General features: G+C 41.8%; 1 protein-coding gene across 1 annotated transcript; it reads right to left on the bottom strand.

Annotated features, from left to right (window-relative positions):
- Positions 1-1,541: 1,541 nt before the first annotated feature.
- Positions 1,542-6,141, bottom strand: Tmco2 (transmembrane and coiled-coil domains 2). The gene is made up of 2 exons (NM_001399055.1): positions 5,524-6,141; positions 1,542-1,944 (listed from the first exon to the last, which is right to left on the bottom strand). Exons 1-2 carry the CDS (start codon positions 5,767-5,769, stop codon positions 1,627-1,629), a joined length of 564 nt encoding a protein of 187 aa, NP_001385984.1. The 5' UTR covers positions 5,770-6,141; the 3' UTR covers positions 1,542-1,626.
- Between the last annotated feature and the right edge of the window lie 12,759 nt (positions 6,142-18,900).

Raw genomic sequence — 18,900 nt, forward strand, 5'->3', positions numbered from 1 at the left:
CATTTGCCACAGGGGCCCTGGGGACCCCCTTCCATAGTCCACATAATTATTGCCAACGAAGGCCTCAAAGGGTTATGTCTATTAAGGCTTGTGCCAGACAAGCAGGTCGTTATCTTCTGCAGGAGTCTCTTAGCATTGTGGGTAAGGGTAATCTTAGTAGAAGGGCTATCAGGGCTCCCCAATAGGGAGAAGAGATTTCTCGTGTCTTGATTGGGGATCGGGAGAAATGGCTTTAACCAATTAATAGTCCCATACAGTTGTTGAAGCTCCGGGGAGGAGTAGGTAGGTCTCTTTCCGAGAAATAAAGACCAGGGATCTAATCTACGTAGAAATAGAGAATCCCAGAAAGGCATACAGGAGGACTGACTGAAGTTTTTCAGGGGTCAACCCACAGATTAAGCTCTCCTAAGGGGGTTGGGGATTTAGCTCAGTGGTAGAGCGCTTGCCTAGCAAGCACAAGGCCCTGGGTTCCGTCCCCAGCTCCGAAAAAAAGAAAAGAAAAGAAAAAAAAAACTTCATAAGCTCTCCTAAGTCTATTAGGAGCAGTGAGGTAGCAGATGATTAAAATATCTTTAGGGACTGCCTGTAGTGCCTCAGCCACATGCAGCTGGCAGATGGTGGGTCTCGTTTTCATTCCCTGTGGGAGGACTGCCCATTGGTGTCTCTTAGCTTGTTTTTGCATATCAGGTTCTACAGTGTAAAGTCAAAGCGGCATCTGTCCTGTGGTGCCAGGTGGGGTTGGAGAAAAGTCCTCAACCCTTCACTAGTCTGTGATAGGAGGCTGGGAGGGCACCAGGATGAGGCAGTCCCACCTGAGTAGTCCCCATTTCTTCCATTTGTTCATTGGTAGCCCTCAGATCTTGTGTCTATATTTTCCTGACTTTTTTTTTTATGACAAAGATGAGGGTGTTATGTCTACTGGTCGAGGGTTCTAAGTGACAGAGTATAAGTTATTCCTCAACCAGTTCTTTGAGTATGGATAATTTGGGTTCAGTGATTGGTCACTGATCCACCCAGATATTGGCATCTGACAGCCAGGCCAGCAGTATGAAAGGAGGCCCTGGGTGGATAGTGTCCCATAGAATTGGGGGGTGATCCCCTTTTTGGTGGCCTGTTAGTCTCAGTTGTTCATGTTCCATAATGTCATCAAAGAAGGCCCAACTGTCCATTTTAAGGACAACACCCATATCCTCTAATATGTCCCTGCCCCAAAGTGCCCCAAAGCATCAGCAGCAACAGAATCCACCTAGGTACAGTCATCATGGGTGAATGTGGAGACGTGGGAAGAATTTAAGGAGGCTTAGGGCAGTTCCCTCTTATTGATGGGGCTGAGAGGCGCCCCTTTTAGGGTTTAAATTATACCCGAGTTTATCAGATTTCTGAGACCGGCAGTCTCATACCCAGTGAAATCCTTTATTACCACCAAGCCACAAAACCTGTCCTTGGAGACGTTTCCAGCCATCATTACCCCACATTACCCACTGCACACAAAGTAGATAGATGCTAGGGCCTGCTGAAGGGGGAACCAGATCTTTGCAGAGTGATTTCAATATAGTTCTCTATTTTATTGATACACCACTGCACACACGAGGGAAGCAGTGCTTTTCTGGAAAAGATTGAAGTTCATCACATTTCAGATGTGGAAGTGAACCCTGATGTGGGCAAGGGACTCTGGCAGTCAGAGCAGCTGCAGTAGGGTTCGGAGGAGCAGTCCCGCTTCGCAGCGGGTTTCTGGGCGACGATCATCCCCTCCAGGTCTCTCACTTTGTTTTCCACCATCTGAAGCTTTTTCAAAATTTTCTCTTGCAGACCCAACGACAGGAAGATATTACTATTGTCTTGAATCTGGCGACCACTTCCGTCTGGGTTGGCTAGCAAAGCCTGAAAAAAATCTGAGCCCTTCTTGTAAAGTTGGTAGAGTGTGATCACAAACACCACTATTTTCTAAAACGAAACAAGATGAGCGTCACTTGGTCATGTGTGTGAAATGTCACAGCTACAGAGCCAAAACAGAATAAAGATCTCCTAGTACACCAATCCCTCATCCACAAGCTTTCGACTCGACAGAACAGCTTCGCACCTACTTTTAACTGTTTAAAAAATATTTCAGAGAGATACCTTATTATTTTATGGGTATGAGTTTTGCTTCCGTGTGTGTAAATCTACCATTTATGTGCCTGGCTGGCACCCAAGGAGGCTAAAAGAGAGGTTACAGATGGTTGTGAACTGCCGTGTGGGTGCTTAGAATCAGACCTGGGGTTCTCTGGGAGCGTAGCCAATACTCTTATCTTTGCTAAGCCACCTCTCCAGCCTTCCTACTTTTAATCTTTTGATCACCATCAGCTTACAAACTGAAATGTTAGGTCAGGGATCTAATTTGTATTTAGTTACTAAAAAGTTATAAGGGACCAGAGAAATGTCTCATCACTTAAGAGCACTGGCTGCTGTTCCAGAGGTCCCCGAGTTCAGTTTCTAACAACTACATGGTAACTTCACGACCATTCATAGTGAGTTCTGATGCCCTCTTCTGGCATGCAGCTGGACATGCTCATATAAAAAAAAATAAATCTGGGCTGGGGATTTAGCTCAGTGGTAGAGCGCTTACCTAGGAAGCACAAGGCCCTGGGTTCGGTTCCCAGCTCCGAAAAAAAAGAACCAAAAAAAAATCTTTAAAAAAAAAGAAACAAAACAATTAAGAAGCATAATATTAGATTCATTTGCTCAAAGTATGTTACCATGTGGTGGGTTCTGTTTTAGAAGTTAGCTTGCCAGCTTACGAGCTATTCATGCAGGAGAACCCAGGACTCGACACACCTGTGTAGACATTTTCCAGTGTGGACTATGTCAATGTTCAAGACTACAGATTGAAACTGACAAAGCCAAGACTGGGGTCCAGGAATTCTCCCAAGCATAGAGGTCTAAAAAAGTAAGATTTACTGATTGTACTGAATAGTTTCTTGTCAACTCGACATAAGTCATCTGAGAAGAGAGAATCTCAATTGAGAAAATGCCTCCCTAAGATGGGGCTGTAGTTAAGCCCGTACGTCATTTTCTTAGTTGATAATTGATGGGATAGGGCCCTGTCCTGTTACGGGTGGGACCACTCCTGGGCTGGTAGTCCTGGCTTCTATAAGAAAGGCTGAGCAAGTCATGGGAGCAAGCCAGTAAGTGGCAACCCTCCATGGCCTCTGCATCAACTCCTGCCTGGGGGTTCCTGCCCTGCTTGAGCTCCTGACTTCCTTCCATGATGAACAATGAATGATACAGAAGTGTAAGGCAAATACACTCTTTCCTCCCAGGTTGGCTTGGTCATGGTGTTTCATCACAGCAATTAAGACATTGGTCATAAAAACATTGCTGTACTATGTTGCAACAGACTCCTGGAAGGATAAGAATAAAACCATAACTTTTCTCCCTTTGTAGCAACCAACACTGCTTACTGAGTATAGGTAGGTTAAGGCACACATTCTATTCCTTTTAAGCCTCGTAGCAATCCTATAAAGCAGCACTTTCAGCAAGCCCATTTTACAGATAAGAAAACTTGGGTAGGGGTTAAATGAGTGATCTCAGTTCAGAGCAGATCGTCCACCAAAGATGTATGTACACCAAGCAGTCTGCCCCGAGTGCACAATGTTACTCTGCGTATTGCTCCTTTTCTTTGGGTGTCTCCCTCTTTCTTTAAAGACAAGTTCTCATGTATCCCAGGCTGACCCTCCAACTTGCTGTGTAGCCAAGGATGACCTTGAATTTCCAATCATCCTACCCCCCACCTTCCGAACAATGGAATTATAGTCATTCATCACCACACCTGATTTCTGTTTTTGTGATTTTTGCCTAAAGTGGTCCAAGCAGCCAATCATCTGATTGCACTAAACCAGAAAGGTTGTGTTCTTAATTTATACTCTTATTAGACAACTGAAATATGTCTGTGTGTTTGTGCACACATAATCTTGTATCCATAACTTATGCTTATTTTTGGATTCTATTATATGAGATTCTGAACAAAAATTAAATTTGAAATCCTAAAAGTGAGGTTCAAACTCCGGCCTTCCAGCTCTAACAAAATCATATGAATTTGGGCAGGAACCAAGTTACCCCACTTCCAAAGTGGACATGATAACTCCTGGCCTGCCTATTATGTAGGGTTTTCTCAAGTTAAACTTCAGATTCAACCATGATTCCCTAAATGGAAAAAGAAGAGAAAACTATAAAGTGATCCAGTAATAGTGTCTCTGTATACTCTTAAAAACAACCCTTTAAGAAAGTCCTCAGGATTGTCTGTAAGTCCAAAATTTGGTAGGCAGAGTGATGAAGAAAAGAAGTTCAAAGTCAGCCTTCATTATCTAGTGAATCTGAGGTCAGCTAAGCTACAGAAGTCTTTCATGACAAAACAGAACAAAAGCCTCCCTTAAGTTCGATCTTAAATTTCCACAGAGCCTCCATGCACTTCCCACTGGGCCTCCATGCACCCAAAATTCCACCTCACTCCTCATGTGAAAAGTAAACTCCATCTCATGGAGTTATTAAGACTTGCCATAACCCTGAAGACCATATTATAAATGAGTTCTTGTTATCATTGAGGGTTAAGCAGAATTATTGAAATTCCAAATGTTCCTTAAAATCCCAGGATATTAAACTTCTATTTCCCCTAATGAGCCCTTGTATGTTTCTGGGGCCTTATCTTGTTAAAGCATAATAATGAAAAGACCTGGAATGACTTAACTCACACAACTGCTTATCAGTTAAACAGCAGAAACATTAACATCATTGGCAGTAATAAAACACACACATATGTGTACGTGCGCGTGCACGCACACACACACACACACACACACACACACACACACACACACACACACACACAAAGAACCTGGTTGTCCTACACTGCTCATCCTATGAACAGTATAGGACATGGTAGGCTCTCGGAGACAAATGATCAATTAAGTTGTGGCTCAGGTAACTTTCTCAAGTGATGAACTTGTTCAAACAATTTTTGGGGGGGGACAGGGTTTCACTCTAGCCATACTGGAACTCATTCTGTAGATCAGGCTGGCCACGAACTCAAGGATCCACCTGCCTCTACCTCCCAAGAACTGGGATTAAAGCATGAGCCACTACCACCTGGCCAAATCTATTTTATATTAGAGACAAGCCAAACGCTGTTGTGAGAAAAAGTATTTTTGCTCACAGCCTTATTGGTGGAGGTTTTCAAGGATAGTGTGGTTTCAATCAACTCAAGAGACAGAGACAGTGGCTCACCCCAAACTGCTTTCATGGACTTTTAAAACGGAGTAGAAGCAATATGAAAGACAGGTAAGCCAAATTAAGGTTTAAGTCAGGAATGGTGGTGTTTGTTGATGTCTTAGCCCCTTGGTGGTGAGAGTTCGGGGTGAGGGCTTAATGAAGCAGGAGGATCATAAATTTGAAGTCAGCCTCGTTCTACGAGACACCACCCTGCCTTAGAACAACAAATCCCAACAAATACCCTGCAAGATACTTAAAATTTCCCTATGAGTATACAACCTGAATTGACCGAATGCTTCGTTTCCATAAGGCAAACAATCCGATTGCCAATAAAGTCAAAAAGGAAATCCCAAGGATGATTTGCACAGCTGGAGCGAGATTATCTAGTATCCCCAAGTTTGTCGGCTGAGGCACACTAGTAGTCTCTCCCACAAAAGTTGCTTGTAACCAATTCCATATTGAGCTGCGAGCAAGAGCGTTTAAGAGGTTGTCCCAGGAGGAAGTTGTAATCAGAGATGTTGGCATTGTAAGATAGCAGCTCCAGGAACTACATGTGCAGAGACTTCAGGAATCAGACATAAATCAGGGAAAGTGGCCGGGGAGTCCAGGCGTTCTGGAGCCATTGTGAGCTGTGCTTTGTGATGTCACCATTCCTAAGGCTCGGCCTCTTCGCACTCACCAGGGGCTCTGCCCACTCAAGAGCAAGCAGGCACAGGCCCGCGTTTTCAGCCCATTCATCCTGTTTCCTCTGATCTCTGGCCACAGCGGTCTCCCATCATGGCGCCTCCTATAAGGATGGGAGTGCTTAGCGTCTGTCTTGTTTGATGTAGCAGCCGACGTCACTAGAAATGAGGACAGTTGGGCCAGGAACGTAGCTCAGTTAGTAGTGTTCTCGCCTACTACAGACGAAGCCCGAGGGTTGACCCCAATCACTACAAAAACAGGCCATGGTCGCTGTGCTGGTTAGGTTTCTGTTGCTGTCATATAACCAAAAGCAATTTATCGCGTAAAGGGTTTTATCACCTAGCGGGTTATAGCCCGTGATCGTAATCGAGGGAAGTCACGGCAGGAGCTTGGAAGGAACTGAAGCAGAGGCCATGAAGGAATACCGCTTGCTGGCTCCCCGCTCACGGCATGCTCAGCCTGATTTTCTTTTTTCTTTTCTTTCCCTTCCCTTCCCTTCCCTTCCCTTCCCTTCCCTTCCCTTCCCTTCCCTTCCCTTCCCTTCCCTTCCCTTCCCCTTCCCCCTTTCCCTTCCCCTTCCCCTTCCCCCTTTCCCTTCCCCCTTTCCCTTTCCTTCTCCCCCTTTCCCTTCCCTTTTCCCTTCCCCTTCCCTTTTCCCTTCCCCTTTCCCTTTTCCCTTCCCTTTTCCTTTCCCTTCCCTTTTCCTTTCCCTTCCCTTTTCCTTTTCCCTTCCCTTCCCTTTTCCCTTCCCTTCCCTTTTCCCTTCCCTTTTCCCTTCCCTTTTCCCTTCCCTTTTCCCTTCCCTTTTCCCTTCCCTTTTCCCTTCCCTTCCCTTCCCTTCCTTTTCCTTTTCCTTTTCCTTTTCCTTTCCTGTGTTATGGGTATTTTGCCTGCACGTATGTCTGTGCGCCATGTAACTACATAGGCCAGTAGAGGGCATTGGATGCTCCGGGACTGCAGTAACAGACATATAAGCCACCACGTAAGTGCTAGGAATCCAACATGAGTCCTTCAAACAGGTAGCTAGTGTTCTTAATGGCTGAGCTGTCTATCTCGGTCTTCAAGCCTGCTCGCTGCTACAATTCGGGACCATTTGTTGAGGGGTGGCATTTCTTGATGTGAGCTGGCCCCTCCCACATCACTCATCAATCAAAAATGTCCCTAGGCTTACCTACAGGTCCACCTGATGGAGGTATTTTCTTAGTTGACATTTATTTCTTCTACCCAAAACCAGAATAATCCCAGTGCTAATGAAGGTATAAGCAGGAGGATCTGAACTTCAAAGTCATCCTAGTACATGAAATTCACAAGGCCAGACAGGGCTACATGAGACCCAACCTCAAAACAACAAAAGGTGGCTAGTGTTGCAGAAGAACTTGTCTTTACAGTTTTCTTTAAGTACCTACATGAGTACCTCGGAGTGTCCACATAGAATCTTTTCAGTACTTCTCCACAGAGGAGCAGTTACTTTCTTCCACCCGAGAAAGTCCAAGTTCATTAAGGTTGATGGGAACTTGGAGATAAGATTTAGAAAGGGCTCTTGTTGGGGAGCACAGAGGACCTTGTAGTCACAGAGCAGCACCACTCGTTTGCTTGCTTGCTTGATTTTTGTTTAAATGGTTTTTTGTTTTGATTTTCCGTAATAGGGGGGATAAATCAGTATCAATGGTCCCTTTATGGGAGGGAAAAATGTCGAAACAAGCTTAACGTCTAGTACAGAAACAACCATAGCCAGGGCATAAGGCATTCAGCCTATGCTGTTTCAATTTCCAGAGGTTATTGGTCATTCAATATATGAAGGATGTCCTCTTCCCCAGACCATCTCATTAATGCTTAGATAAGTGCTTAATTTATTTAGACTAATTAAATACTTAATTAGACTAAAAGAGAAAATTTCAGAATTTTGAACGCTTTTTTTTTTTTAATGGACAGGTCTACTTTGTGTGGCCCTGCCTGTGCAGGAACTAGACCAGGCTGGCCATGAACCCACAGGGATCCTCCTGCCTCTGCCTCTGCCTCTGCCTCTGCCTCTGCCTCTGCCTCTGCCTCTGCCTCTGCCTCTGCCTCTGCCTCTGCCTCTGCCTCTGCCTCTGCCTCTGCCTCTGCCTCTGCCTCTGCCTCTGCCTCTGCCTCTGCCTCTGCCTCTGCCTCTGCCTCTGCCTCTGCCTCTGCCTCTGCCTCTGCCTCTGCCTCCCGAATGCTGGGACTAAAGGCATGTCTGATCATGCCCAGCCTTTTGGGTGTGCTTTTATCTGTTTATCACTACTGGGGATTTGGCTCCTATCTTAAGTTGCTTTCTGGAAACTCTTGGTTAAATTCTATGAAAATATAGTGCCTGAAAGACAGCAGGTTATTAGCTTATTAAGTAATATGGCTGCTAAGGCGGTAGCTCTTAGAAATGATCTCTTACTGACAAAGAGCCTACAAAAATTATTTTTTCCACTAAATAAAATTCAGATAAATTAATTACTCCACACGGCTAGAGTTGGAAGGTCATGTTAACATATCATGTGGGATTTTTTTAAAAAAAGATCCTCTTTTTAAAATTTTGTAAGGCTATTCTGTGGGTATTGCCTAAACTTACATCTTAAAAACTTATAGAGATTGATTTTAATATTTTTATAGATGCCTCTTGAAAAGGACAAAGAACATGTTTACAAATTCCCTGTGCTCCACAAAAAAACTGAGTTGAACAGCACAAAAATTTAAACTCCTTGTAATCAGTCAGCTTTTATTAGATATTTCTCAGCCATTTGCTATTTTAACTGACTGCTGATTAAAGTTTGCATGATAATTTATTGGATGGACTAAGAAGAATCAGAGTCTTATAGTCATAATGGATAGTTTTTGAATCCCTAGTTTCTACATTCTCACCCAAAATGAGCATCCTATAGAAGACTGAGGCTCAACATTAACTGACATCATTCGTAAATTAGCATCTGAAGGATGAGACACACCAAGAATGGGAATCGACCTAGCATGAGAGGAAACTGATGTTACAGCGGATTGCAAATGTCGGAAGGATATAGTGGAACATTTGGAATGAGGTACTTGAGAACGGGGACTAGTTAACAGGAAGTTGACATGAGTAGTTTGGAGATAGAAATGTGGAGGAGACAAAAGTGCAAAAGAAGCTGTTAGGGTCCAAGAATAACTGAAGGAAGACCCCAGACTCAAATAGTGTGCAAAAGTAAAGAGTGCTTATTGTGCAGGAATTGCCAGCGTGCAGTGGTCAGTCATTCATCAAAATGGTGACCCCAGTCAAAGGCATGCAAGCCTTTTATAGGAAATTGGGGAATTTTAGCAAAGACTAGGTAATCTAAAACTTCATTACTGGGTGCTGGGGAAGTTACACGGGTCGGTTTCTGATTGACTGCTATGTTAGTTTCATTATATTTGGTGAGGCCTTGAGGAAATTCCAGGAACCGACTCAGCTCTGAGCTCATTTTTACTTGGTCAGAGCCATCTTTGATCAACAGCCCATTGTGGGTAGCTCCCTCTGAGGAGCCCAACCAAACTTTCCCATTCCCCAGGTTCTTCTTTGTTAGGGGATGTCTCAAGGCTTAATGCACTCCTGCAGCTCAGCTTCCTTGCTTTAAAAATGACAGATAGATGGATCTAATCTTACTGAAACATGACAGTAATGCCGTATGCTGGCACCTTTACCTCTAGAAAACACTAGCAGGAAAAATCTTCATAGGAGGGAAGCCAGGAACAGATGTGGATATTATTGATAAAAGGCAGTACCTATAAAACCTCTTCATTCTAATGAACCTGTTAATCCCGCTGGGCAAGAAGACAACCCCTACCACAATCAGCACTAAATTTGAAGCAAGTTTGATTTTATTGGGGTGCACCCAAAAGCTGGCTAGCGACTGCCTCCTAAATCAGATTAAAGAGAGCATCAAGGAATCCATTTCTTGGACCCCTTTTAAGAGGAAAAATCACAAGTAGTTGCAAAGCAGGTTTCAGAAGAGAGACAATGGGGCAAGAAGGCAATTCAGGAAAAATAAACACTGTGTGGTCTACATGTGACTAGGGAGGGTAAGAGGGGCTCATGGTCAAGAAGGGTATTGTTAAAAATAAGTCAAGGTCATGTGTTGTGGCAGGTCCAGCTCCAAGAAGCAGACTTAAAACAGCAACTCGGGTCTTAGTAATGGAAACCTTAACAATACAGCATAATGACCCCTGCTTAAAATAGAGTCAGGCAGGTTCCTCAAACTCTCTGCTCATTCCTATACCTTTTTTTTAGATTAAGGAGGCAACAACATGTCTCCAAGATATTTTTGAATTAGTATAAATTTTATTATAATGATAAATTCCTAGGTTATAAAGGTATACTTATGTTAACAAAAATTAACTTAGTGGTATGTGTCTAAAACTGTAAAAACCAAATCTTATAAAAATTATTAACCTGAGACAAGCCTGGGAAACCAGAAGAGACTGCTCTCTGTACATACATCTCGGACGCCAGAGGAAAACACCAAAGGCCATCTGGAACCCTGGTGCACTGAAGCTCCCGGAAGGGGCGGCACAGGTCTTCCTGGTTGCAGCCGCCGCAGAGAGCCCTTGGGCAGCACCCCGCGAGCAAACTTGAGCCTCGGGACCACAGGTAAGACCAACTTGTCTGCTGCAAGAAAGCTGCCTGGTGAACTCAAGACACAGGCCCACAGGAACAGCTGAAGACCTGTAGAGAGGTCTTCACACTCTGTCCCCATAACTGACTGAAAGAGAGGAAAACAGGTCTACAGCACTCCTGACACACAGGCTTATAGGACAGTCTAGCCACTGTCAGAAATAGCAGAACAAAGTAACACTAGAGATAATCTGATGGCGAGAGGCAAGCGCAGGAACCCAAGCAACAGAAACCAAGACTACATGGCATCATCGGAGCCCAATTCTCCCACCAAAACAAACATGGATAATCCAAAAACACCAGAAAAGCAAGATCTAGTTTCAAAATAATATTTGATCATGATGCTGGAGGACTTCAAGAAAGACATGAACACACTTAGGGAAACACAGGAAAACATTAATAAACAAGTAGAAGCCTACAGAGAGGAATCGCAAAAATCCCTGAAAGAATTCCAGGAAAACACAATCAAACAGTTGAAGGAATTAAAAATGGAAATAGAAGCAATCAAGAAAGAACACATGGAAACAACCCTGGATATAGAAAACCAAAAGAAGAGACAAGGAGCTGTAGATACAAGCTTCACCAACAGAATTCAAGAGATGGAAGAGAGAATCTCAGGAGCAGAAGATTCCATAGAAATCATTGACTCAACTGTCAAAGATAATGTAAAGTGGAAAAAGCTACTGGTCCAAAACATACAGGAAATCCAGGACTCAATGAGAAGATCAAACCTAAGGATAATAGGTATAGAAGAGAGTGAAGACTCCCAGCTCAAAGGACCAGTAAATATCTTCAACAAAATCATAGAAGAAAACTTCCCTAACCTAAAAAAAGAGATACCCATAGGCATACAAGAAGCCTACAGAACTCCAAATAGATTGGACCAGAAAAGAAACACCTCCCGTCACATAATAGTCAAAACACCAAATGCACAAAATAAAGAAAGAATATTAAAAGCAGTAAGGGAAAAAGGTCAAGTAACATATAAAGGGAGACCTATCAGAATCACACCAGACTTCTCGCCAGAAACTATGAAGGCCAGAAGATCCTGGACTGATGTCATACAGACCCTAAGAGAACACAAATGCCAGCCCACGTTACTGTATCCAGCAAAACTCTCAATTAACATTGATGGAGAAACCAAGATATTCCATGACAAAACCAAATTTACACAATATCTTTCTACAAATCCAGCACTACAAAGGATAATAAATGGTAAAGCCCAACATAAGAAGGCAAGCTATACCCTAGAAGAAGCAAGAAACTAATCGTCTTGGCAACAAAACAAAGAGAATGAAAGCACACAAACATAACCTCACATCCAAATATGAATATAAAGGGAAACAATAATCACTATTCCTTAATATCTCTCAATATCAATGGCCTCAACTCCCCAATAAAAAGACATAGATTAACAAACTGGATACGCAACGAGGACCCTGCATTCTGCTGCCTACAGGAAACACACCTCAGAGACAAAGACAGACACTACCTCAGAGTGAAAGGCTGGAAAACAACTTTCCAAGCAAATGGTCAGAAGAAGCAAGCTGGAGTAGCCATTCTAATATCAAATAAAATCAAATTTCAATTAAAAGTCATCAAAAAAAAGATAAGGAAGGACACTTCATATTCATCAAAGGAAAAATCCACCAAGATGAACTCTCAATCCTAAATACCTATGCCCCAAATACAAGGGCACCTACATACGTAAAAGAAACCTTACTAAAGCTCAAAACACACATTGCACCTCACACAATAATAGTGGGAGATTTCAACACCCCACTCTCATCAATGGACAGATCATGGAATCAGAAATTAAACAGTGATGTCGACAGACTAAGAGAAGTCATGAGCCAAATGGACTTAACGGATATTTATAGAACATTCTATCCTAAAGCAAAAGGATATACCTTCTTCTCAGCTCCTCATGGTACTTTCTCCAAAATTGACCATATAGTTGGTCAAAAAACGGGCCTCAACAGGTACAGAAAGATAGAAATAATCCCATGCGTGCTATCGGACCACCACGGCCTAAAACTGGTCTTCAATAACAATCAAGGAAGAATGCCCACATATACTTGGAAATTGAACAATGCTCTACTCAATGATAACCTGGTCAAGGAAGAAATAAAGAAATTAAAAACTTTTTAGAATTTAATGAAAATGAAGGTACAACATACCCAAACTTATGGGACACAATGAAAGCTGTGCTAAGAGGAAAACTCATAGCGCTGAGTGCCTGCAGAAAGAAACAGGAAAGAGCATATGTCAGCAGCTTGACAGCACACCTAAAAGCTCTAGAACAAAAAGAAGCAAATACACGCAGGAGGAGTAGAAGGCAGGAAATAATCAAACTCAGAGCTGAAATCAACCAAGTAGAAACAAAAAGGACCATAGAAAGAATCAACAGAACCAAAAGTTGGTTCTTTGAGAAACTCAACAAGATAGATAAACCCTTAGCCAGACTAACGAGAGGACACAGAGAGTGCATCCAAATTAACAAAATCAGAAATGAAAAGGGAGACATAACAACAGATTCAGAGGAAATTCAAAAAATCATCAGATCTTACTACAAAAACTTATATTCAACAAAACTTGAAAATCTTCAGGAAATGGACAATTTCCTAGACAGATACCAGGTACCGGTTAAATCAGGAACAGATAAACCAGTTAAACAACCCCATAACTCCTAAGGAAATAGAAGCAGTCATTAAAGGTCTCCCAACCAAAAAGAGCCCAGGTCCAGACGGGTTTAGTGCAGAATTCTATCAAACCTTCATAGAAGACCTCATACCAATATTATCCAAACTATTCCACAAAATTGAAACAGATGGATCACTACCGAATTCCTTCTACGAAGCCACAATTACTCTTATACCTAAACCACCCAAAGACACAACAAAGAAAGAGAACTTCAGACCAATTTCCCTTATGAATATCGACGCAAAAATACTCAACAAAATTCTGGCAAACCGAATCCAAGAGCACATCAAAACAATCATCCACCATGATCAAGTAGGCTTCATCCCAGGCATGCAGGGATGGTTTAATATACGGAAAACCATCAACGTGATCCATTATATAAACAAACTGAAAGAACAAAACCACATGATCATTTCATTAGATGCTGAGAAAGCATTTGACAAAATTCAACACCCCTTCATGATAAAAGTCCTGGAAAGAATAGGAATTCAAGGCCCATACCTGAACATGGTAAAAGCCATATACAGCAAACCAGTTGCTAACATTAAACTAAATGGAGAGAAACTTGAAGCAATCCCACTAAAATCAGGGACTAGACAAGGCTGCCCACTCTCTCCCTACTTATTCAATATAGTTCTTGAAGTTCTAGCCAGAGCAATCAGACAACAAAAGGATGTCAAGGGGATACAGATTGGAAAAGAAGAAGTCAAAATATCACTATTTGCAGATGATATGATAGTATATTTAAGTGATCCCAAAAGTTCCACCAGAGAACTACTAAAGCTGATAAACAACTTCAGCAAAGTGGCTGGGTATAAAATTAACTCAAATAAATCAGTTGCCTTCCTCTATACAAAAGAGAAACAAGCCGAGAAAGAAATTAGGGAAATGACACCCTTCATAATAGACCCAAATAATATAAAGTACCTCGGAGTGACTTTAACAAAGCAAGTAAAAGATCTGTACAATAAGAACTTCAAGACACTGAAGAAGGAAATTGAAGAAGACCTCAGAAGATGGAAAGATCTCCCATGCTCATGGATTGGCAGGATTAATATAGTAAAAATGGCCATTTTACCAAAAGCAATCTACAGATTTAATGCAATCCCCATCAAAATACCAATCCAATTCTTCAAAGAGTTAGACAGAACAATTTGCAAATTCATCTGGAATAACAAAAAAACCCAGGATAGCTAAAGCTATCCTCAACAATGAAAGGACTTCAGGGGGAATCACTATCCCTGAACTCAAGCAGTATTACAGAGCAATAGTGATAAAAACTGCATGGTATTGGTACAGAGACAGACAGATAGACCAATGGAATAGAATTGAAGACCCAGAAATGAACCCACACACCTATGGTCACTTGATTTTTGACAAAGGAGCCAAAACCATCCAATGGAAAAAAGAGCATTTTCAGCAAATGGTGCTGGTTCAACTGGAGGTCAACATGTAGAAGAATGCAGATCGATCCATGCTTATCACCCTGTACAAAGCTTAAGTCCAAGTGGATCAAGGACCTCCACATCAAACCAGACACACTCAAACTAATAGAAGAAAAACTAGGGAAGCATCTGGAACACATGGGCACTGGAAAAAATTTCCTGAACAAAACACCAATGGCTTACGCTCTAAGATCAAGAATTGACAAATGGGATCTCATAAAACTGCAAAGCTTCTGTAAGGCAAAGGACACTGTGGTTAGGACAAAACGGCAACCAACAGATTGGGAAAAGATCTTTACCAATCCTACAACAGATAGAGGCCTTATATCCAAAATATACAAAGAACTCAAGAAGTTAGACCACAGGGAAACAAATAACCCTATTAAAAAATGGGGCTCAGAGCTAAACAAAGAATTCACAGCTGAGGAATGCCGAATGGCGGAGAAACACCTAAAGAAATGTTCAACATCTTTAGTCATAAGGGAAATGCGAATCAAAACAACCCTGAGATTTTACCTCACACAAGTGAGAATGGCTAAGATCAAAAACTCAGGGGACAACAGATGCTGGCAAGGATGTGGAGAAAGAGGAACACTCCTCCATTGTTGGTGGGATTGCAAACTGGTACAACCATTCTGGAAATCAGTCTGGAGGATCCTCAGAAAATTGGACATTGAACTGCCTGAGGATCCAGCTATACCTCTCTTGGGCATATACCCAAAAGATGCCCCAACATATAAAAAAGACACGTGCTCCACTATGTTCATTGCAGCCTTATTTATAATAGCCAGAAGCTGGAAAGAACCCAGATGCCCTTCAACAGAGGAATGGATACAGAAAATGTGGTACATCTACACAATGGAATATTACTCAGCTATCAAAAACAACGACTTTATGAAATTCGTAGGCAAATGGCTGGAACTGGAAAATATCATCCTGAGTGAGCTAACCCAAACACAGAAAGACATACATGGTATGCACTCACTGATAAGTGGCTATTAGCCCAAATGCTTGAATTACCCTAAATGCCTAGAACAAATGAAACTCAAGACAGATGATCAAAATGTGAATGGTTCACTCCTTCTTTAAAAGGGGAACAAGAATACCCTTGGCAGGGAAGAGAGAGGCAAAGATTAAAACAGAGACTGAAGGAACACATTCAGAGTCTGCCCCACATGTGGCCCATGCATATACAGCCATCCAATTAGACAAGATGGATGAAGCAAAGAAGTGCAGACCGACAGGAGCCGGATGTAGATCGCTCCTGAGAGACACAGCCAGAATACAGCAAATACAGAGGCGAATACCAGCAGCAAACCACTGAACTGAGAATAGGTCCCCTATTGAAGGAATCAGAGAAAGAACTGGAAGAGCTTGAAGGGGCTCGAGACCCCATATGTACAACAATGCCAAGCAACCAGAGCTTCCAGGGACTAAGCCACTACCTAAAGACTATACATGGACTGACCCTGGACTCTGACCTCATAGGTAGCAATGAATATCCTAGTAAGAGCACCAGTGGAAGGGGAAGCCCTGGGTCCTGCTAAGACTGAACCCCCAGTGAACTAGACTGTTGGGGGGAGGGGGACAATGGGGGGAGGGTGGGGAGGGGAACACCGATAAGAAAGGGGAGGGGGGAGGGGGATGTTTGCCCGGAAACTGGGAAAGGGAATAACACTCGAAATGTATATAAGAAATACTCAAGTTAATAATAAAAAAAAAAAGAAATAAAGAAAAAAATTGGGTAGCGGAGTGGAGAGTGAAGGAGTTAATTCTTAACTAGTAGCATTAGTATGGACTCACTAGCTCTCATAACTCTAAATAACAAGGGTGTGTATGTCGTGACAATGCTGAGGAAGAAGATGGACTGTATTAAGCTAAGGCTAAGGTACACGGAGATACCAAGGAGAATAACCCACTTCAAAAATAGTTTTCATTTGAGTTTGACTTCAGTGGTTCTCAGAATCAGTCCCTGGGGACCAGCCATAGCCTAACTTAAGAACTGGGTAGATGCGTCTACTTTCAGATCCCAATCAAACCCTGGAATTGTCTGTGGGGCTGTGGCTCACCCACTGTGCATTAACTATTCCATTGCACACTTGGTATTTGGCCTCTAGTGCTCAGCTCATGGCTTCTCAATCTGGCTCTAACAATCAATCATTTGGTAAACGTTCATAGGTTCGACTGGTCACCACTTAAATGAGAGTGTTTGGGAAGACACTGGGGTTTGTATAGGCTCCTCGGTGACTAAGCAAGCAGACAGGACAGGTTAAAGAAGACTGTGACTCAGTCCTCTTTACACTTTATAGTCACCCAGGCTGATTTTTAAAACACAGTAGTGTCAGGAACCGCTTCTCCCTTACTCCCACTGAATGAGAACTTCTGGGCATGGGATCGTGGAGTTGGTATCTTTGGGAACACTGCCCCTTGGAATTCTCTTATGCATTTGGATTGAGGTCTTATTAATTTGTTTGTTTATTTTTCAGTGGAAGCCTTCTGAATGGACTATCTGATCTTTCGGCTCTTTTATTTTTTGACACAATTCTTTACTAAAAATTAGGTAACAAAATATGACCAACTTCCTACTCAGCATGTTTTAAGTTAAGTTTACCACCCCCCCCCACCTAACACTTAGTTTTTACAGTGTGCTGTTAAGATTGGTAAACTTAATGTAAGCCTGTTGTTTCCAGAGGTGAAGTTAAAGAATGGGCCAGATTAGCATAAGCCAACCATGGAGGAAGTTCCAAAAGCAGAACTGGCTTGATGGTAGGGCTTCTTTCTTGCTGGCGAAGCCCTGTCTACATTCTCAGGAGAGTAAGCTTGTCTATGACTCCTTCTGAGGCTAATCCTTTGGGTACAAAGCAGATAATGGAAAAATAAGACACACACTATGAGCCCATATTTCTGTTAGGCAAAGCAGACTGAAGACAGTATTGACTCTGTCTCTCATCATAAACTGACACGTGACAAGTTTAATTCCATTTTAATTCTCAGACACAAGTAGTGTTGCTCTGGGAATGCATCAGATAAGTAAATGAGAGAGCTTTAGCCAAGCCTGTGTTCCCAAAGTCAAAAGTTACCAAGCTGGATTTGGCTCCTCGTTCAATGCCCAACCCGTAATCCTTAAAAAAAATGGAGTTTTATAATATGGTTCAAAAGTCTTTATAGCTACATTTAATCTCTAGACATTTCAAAACAAGACACTACCTTCATCACGGCATTTTATAATTTAGGCAGTGGGCAGAGAGCAGCAGCAATCAAGAGAGAAAAATGTGTGAATTTTTATTAATAGAATAATTTTACAACATTGAAATAACTAATATTGTTGACTGAGACAAGTTGCCAGTATGCAAGGAGTCCAAAATATCAAAATTCTAGAACATGTGTCAAGCCAAAATACTTAGTTGGCTAAATGACACACACAGAAAGGGGCGGGGGGAAGGTTATGAACTTATTGAGGTTAATTACAGAACAGTTGCTTACGAACAAAGCAATGAGAACAAGGATGGCTGGGATGTGACATGTATTAAAAGATGGACCAGACAGAGGGGAGGCATCCTTCAAGTACAGTTTACGATTTAAGAGAATATTATCCTTGAATTCTTTAAGTGTCAGGATCAACTTTATATTTGAGCACCATTTTCAAACCTCTTACTTCTGCAACTATTTCTTGAATACCTTGCTAAGAGTCTCATTGAATAGTCTATGAGTACTCTCTACAAATATTCAGATTAATAAACCTATGCATCGCAGCCTTAGTATTTATCATTGTGTTCTGTGACAACATTACATGAAAATAACATGTCAGATAAATGATAAACAATTTCTGAAAAAAAATTATTAACCTGTAAACTGTTAAAAATAATTAAGACATGCAAATTAATGATCAATTACCCTATAAATGATCAAACTCTTTAATGTGATCAGAACTAACTTTGTAGTCATACTAAGTACAAAAAAGGACAAGCTTTGGCCTTCTATATGTGTTTCCAAGGTTAAGTCTAAAGCAAATAACTAAAAGCAAACTTTGTTTAAAATGAGGTATACTTAATAAATGTTGCCTGATCAAGTTATACATCCATCCAATGTGCTAGCAACATTAGCAAAATAAGAAATTTTATTATGTCTTTTGTTACTAAAACTTCATTTTTAAATATTTATTTTTGTACAACAACAAATTTTAAAATA

This window comes from Rattus norvegicus, chromosome 5 (assembly GCF_036323735.1).
Source record: "Rattus norvegicus strain BN/NHsdMcwi chromosome 5, GRCr8, whole genome shotgun sequence".
Taxonomy (NCBI): Eukaryota; Metazoa; Chordata; class Mammalia; order Rodentia; family Muridae; genus Rattus; species Rattus norvegicus.

What these genes read in the sequence shown, in the direction of transcription:
- Tmco2 (NM_001399055.1), bottom strand. Translation starts at nt 5,769, where the DNA reads ATGCCAACATCTCTGATTACAACTTCCTCCTGGGACAACCTCTTAAAC. An exon ending in GAAGCATTCGGTCAATTCAG is followed by an intron (nt 1,945 to 5,523) that starts GTTGTATACTCA and finishes GTTTCGTTTTAG; the next exon opens with AAAATAGTGGTGTTTGTGAT.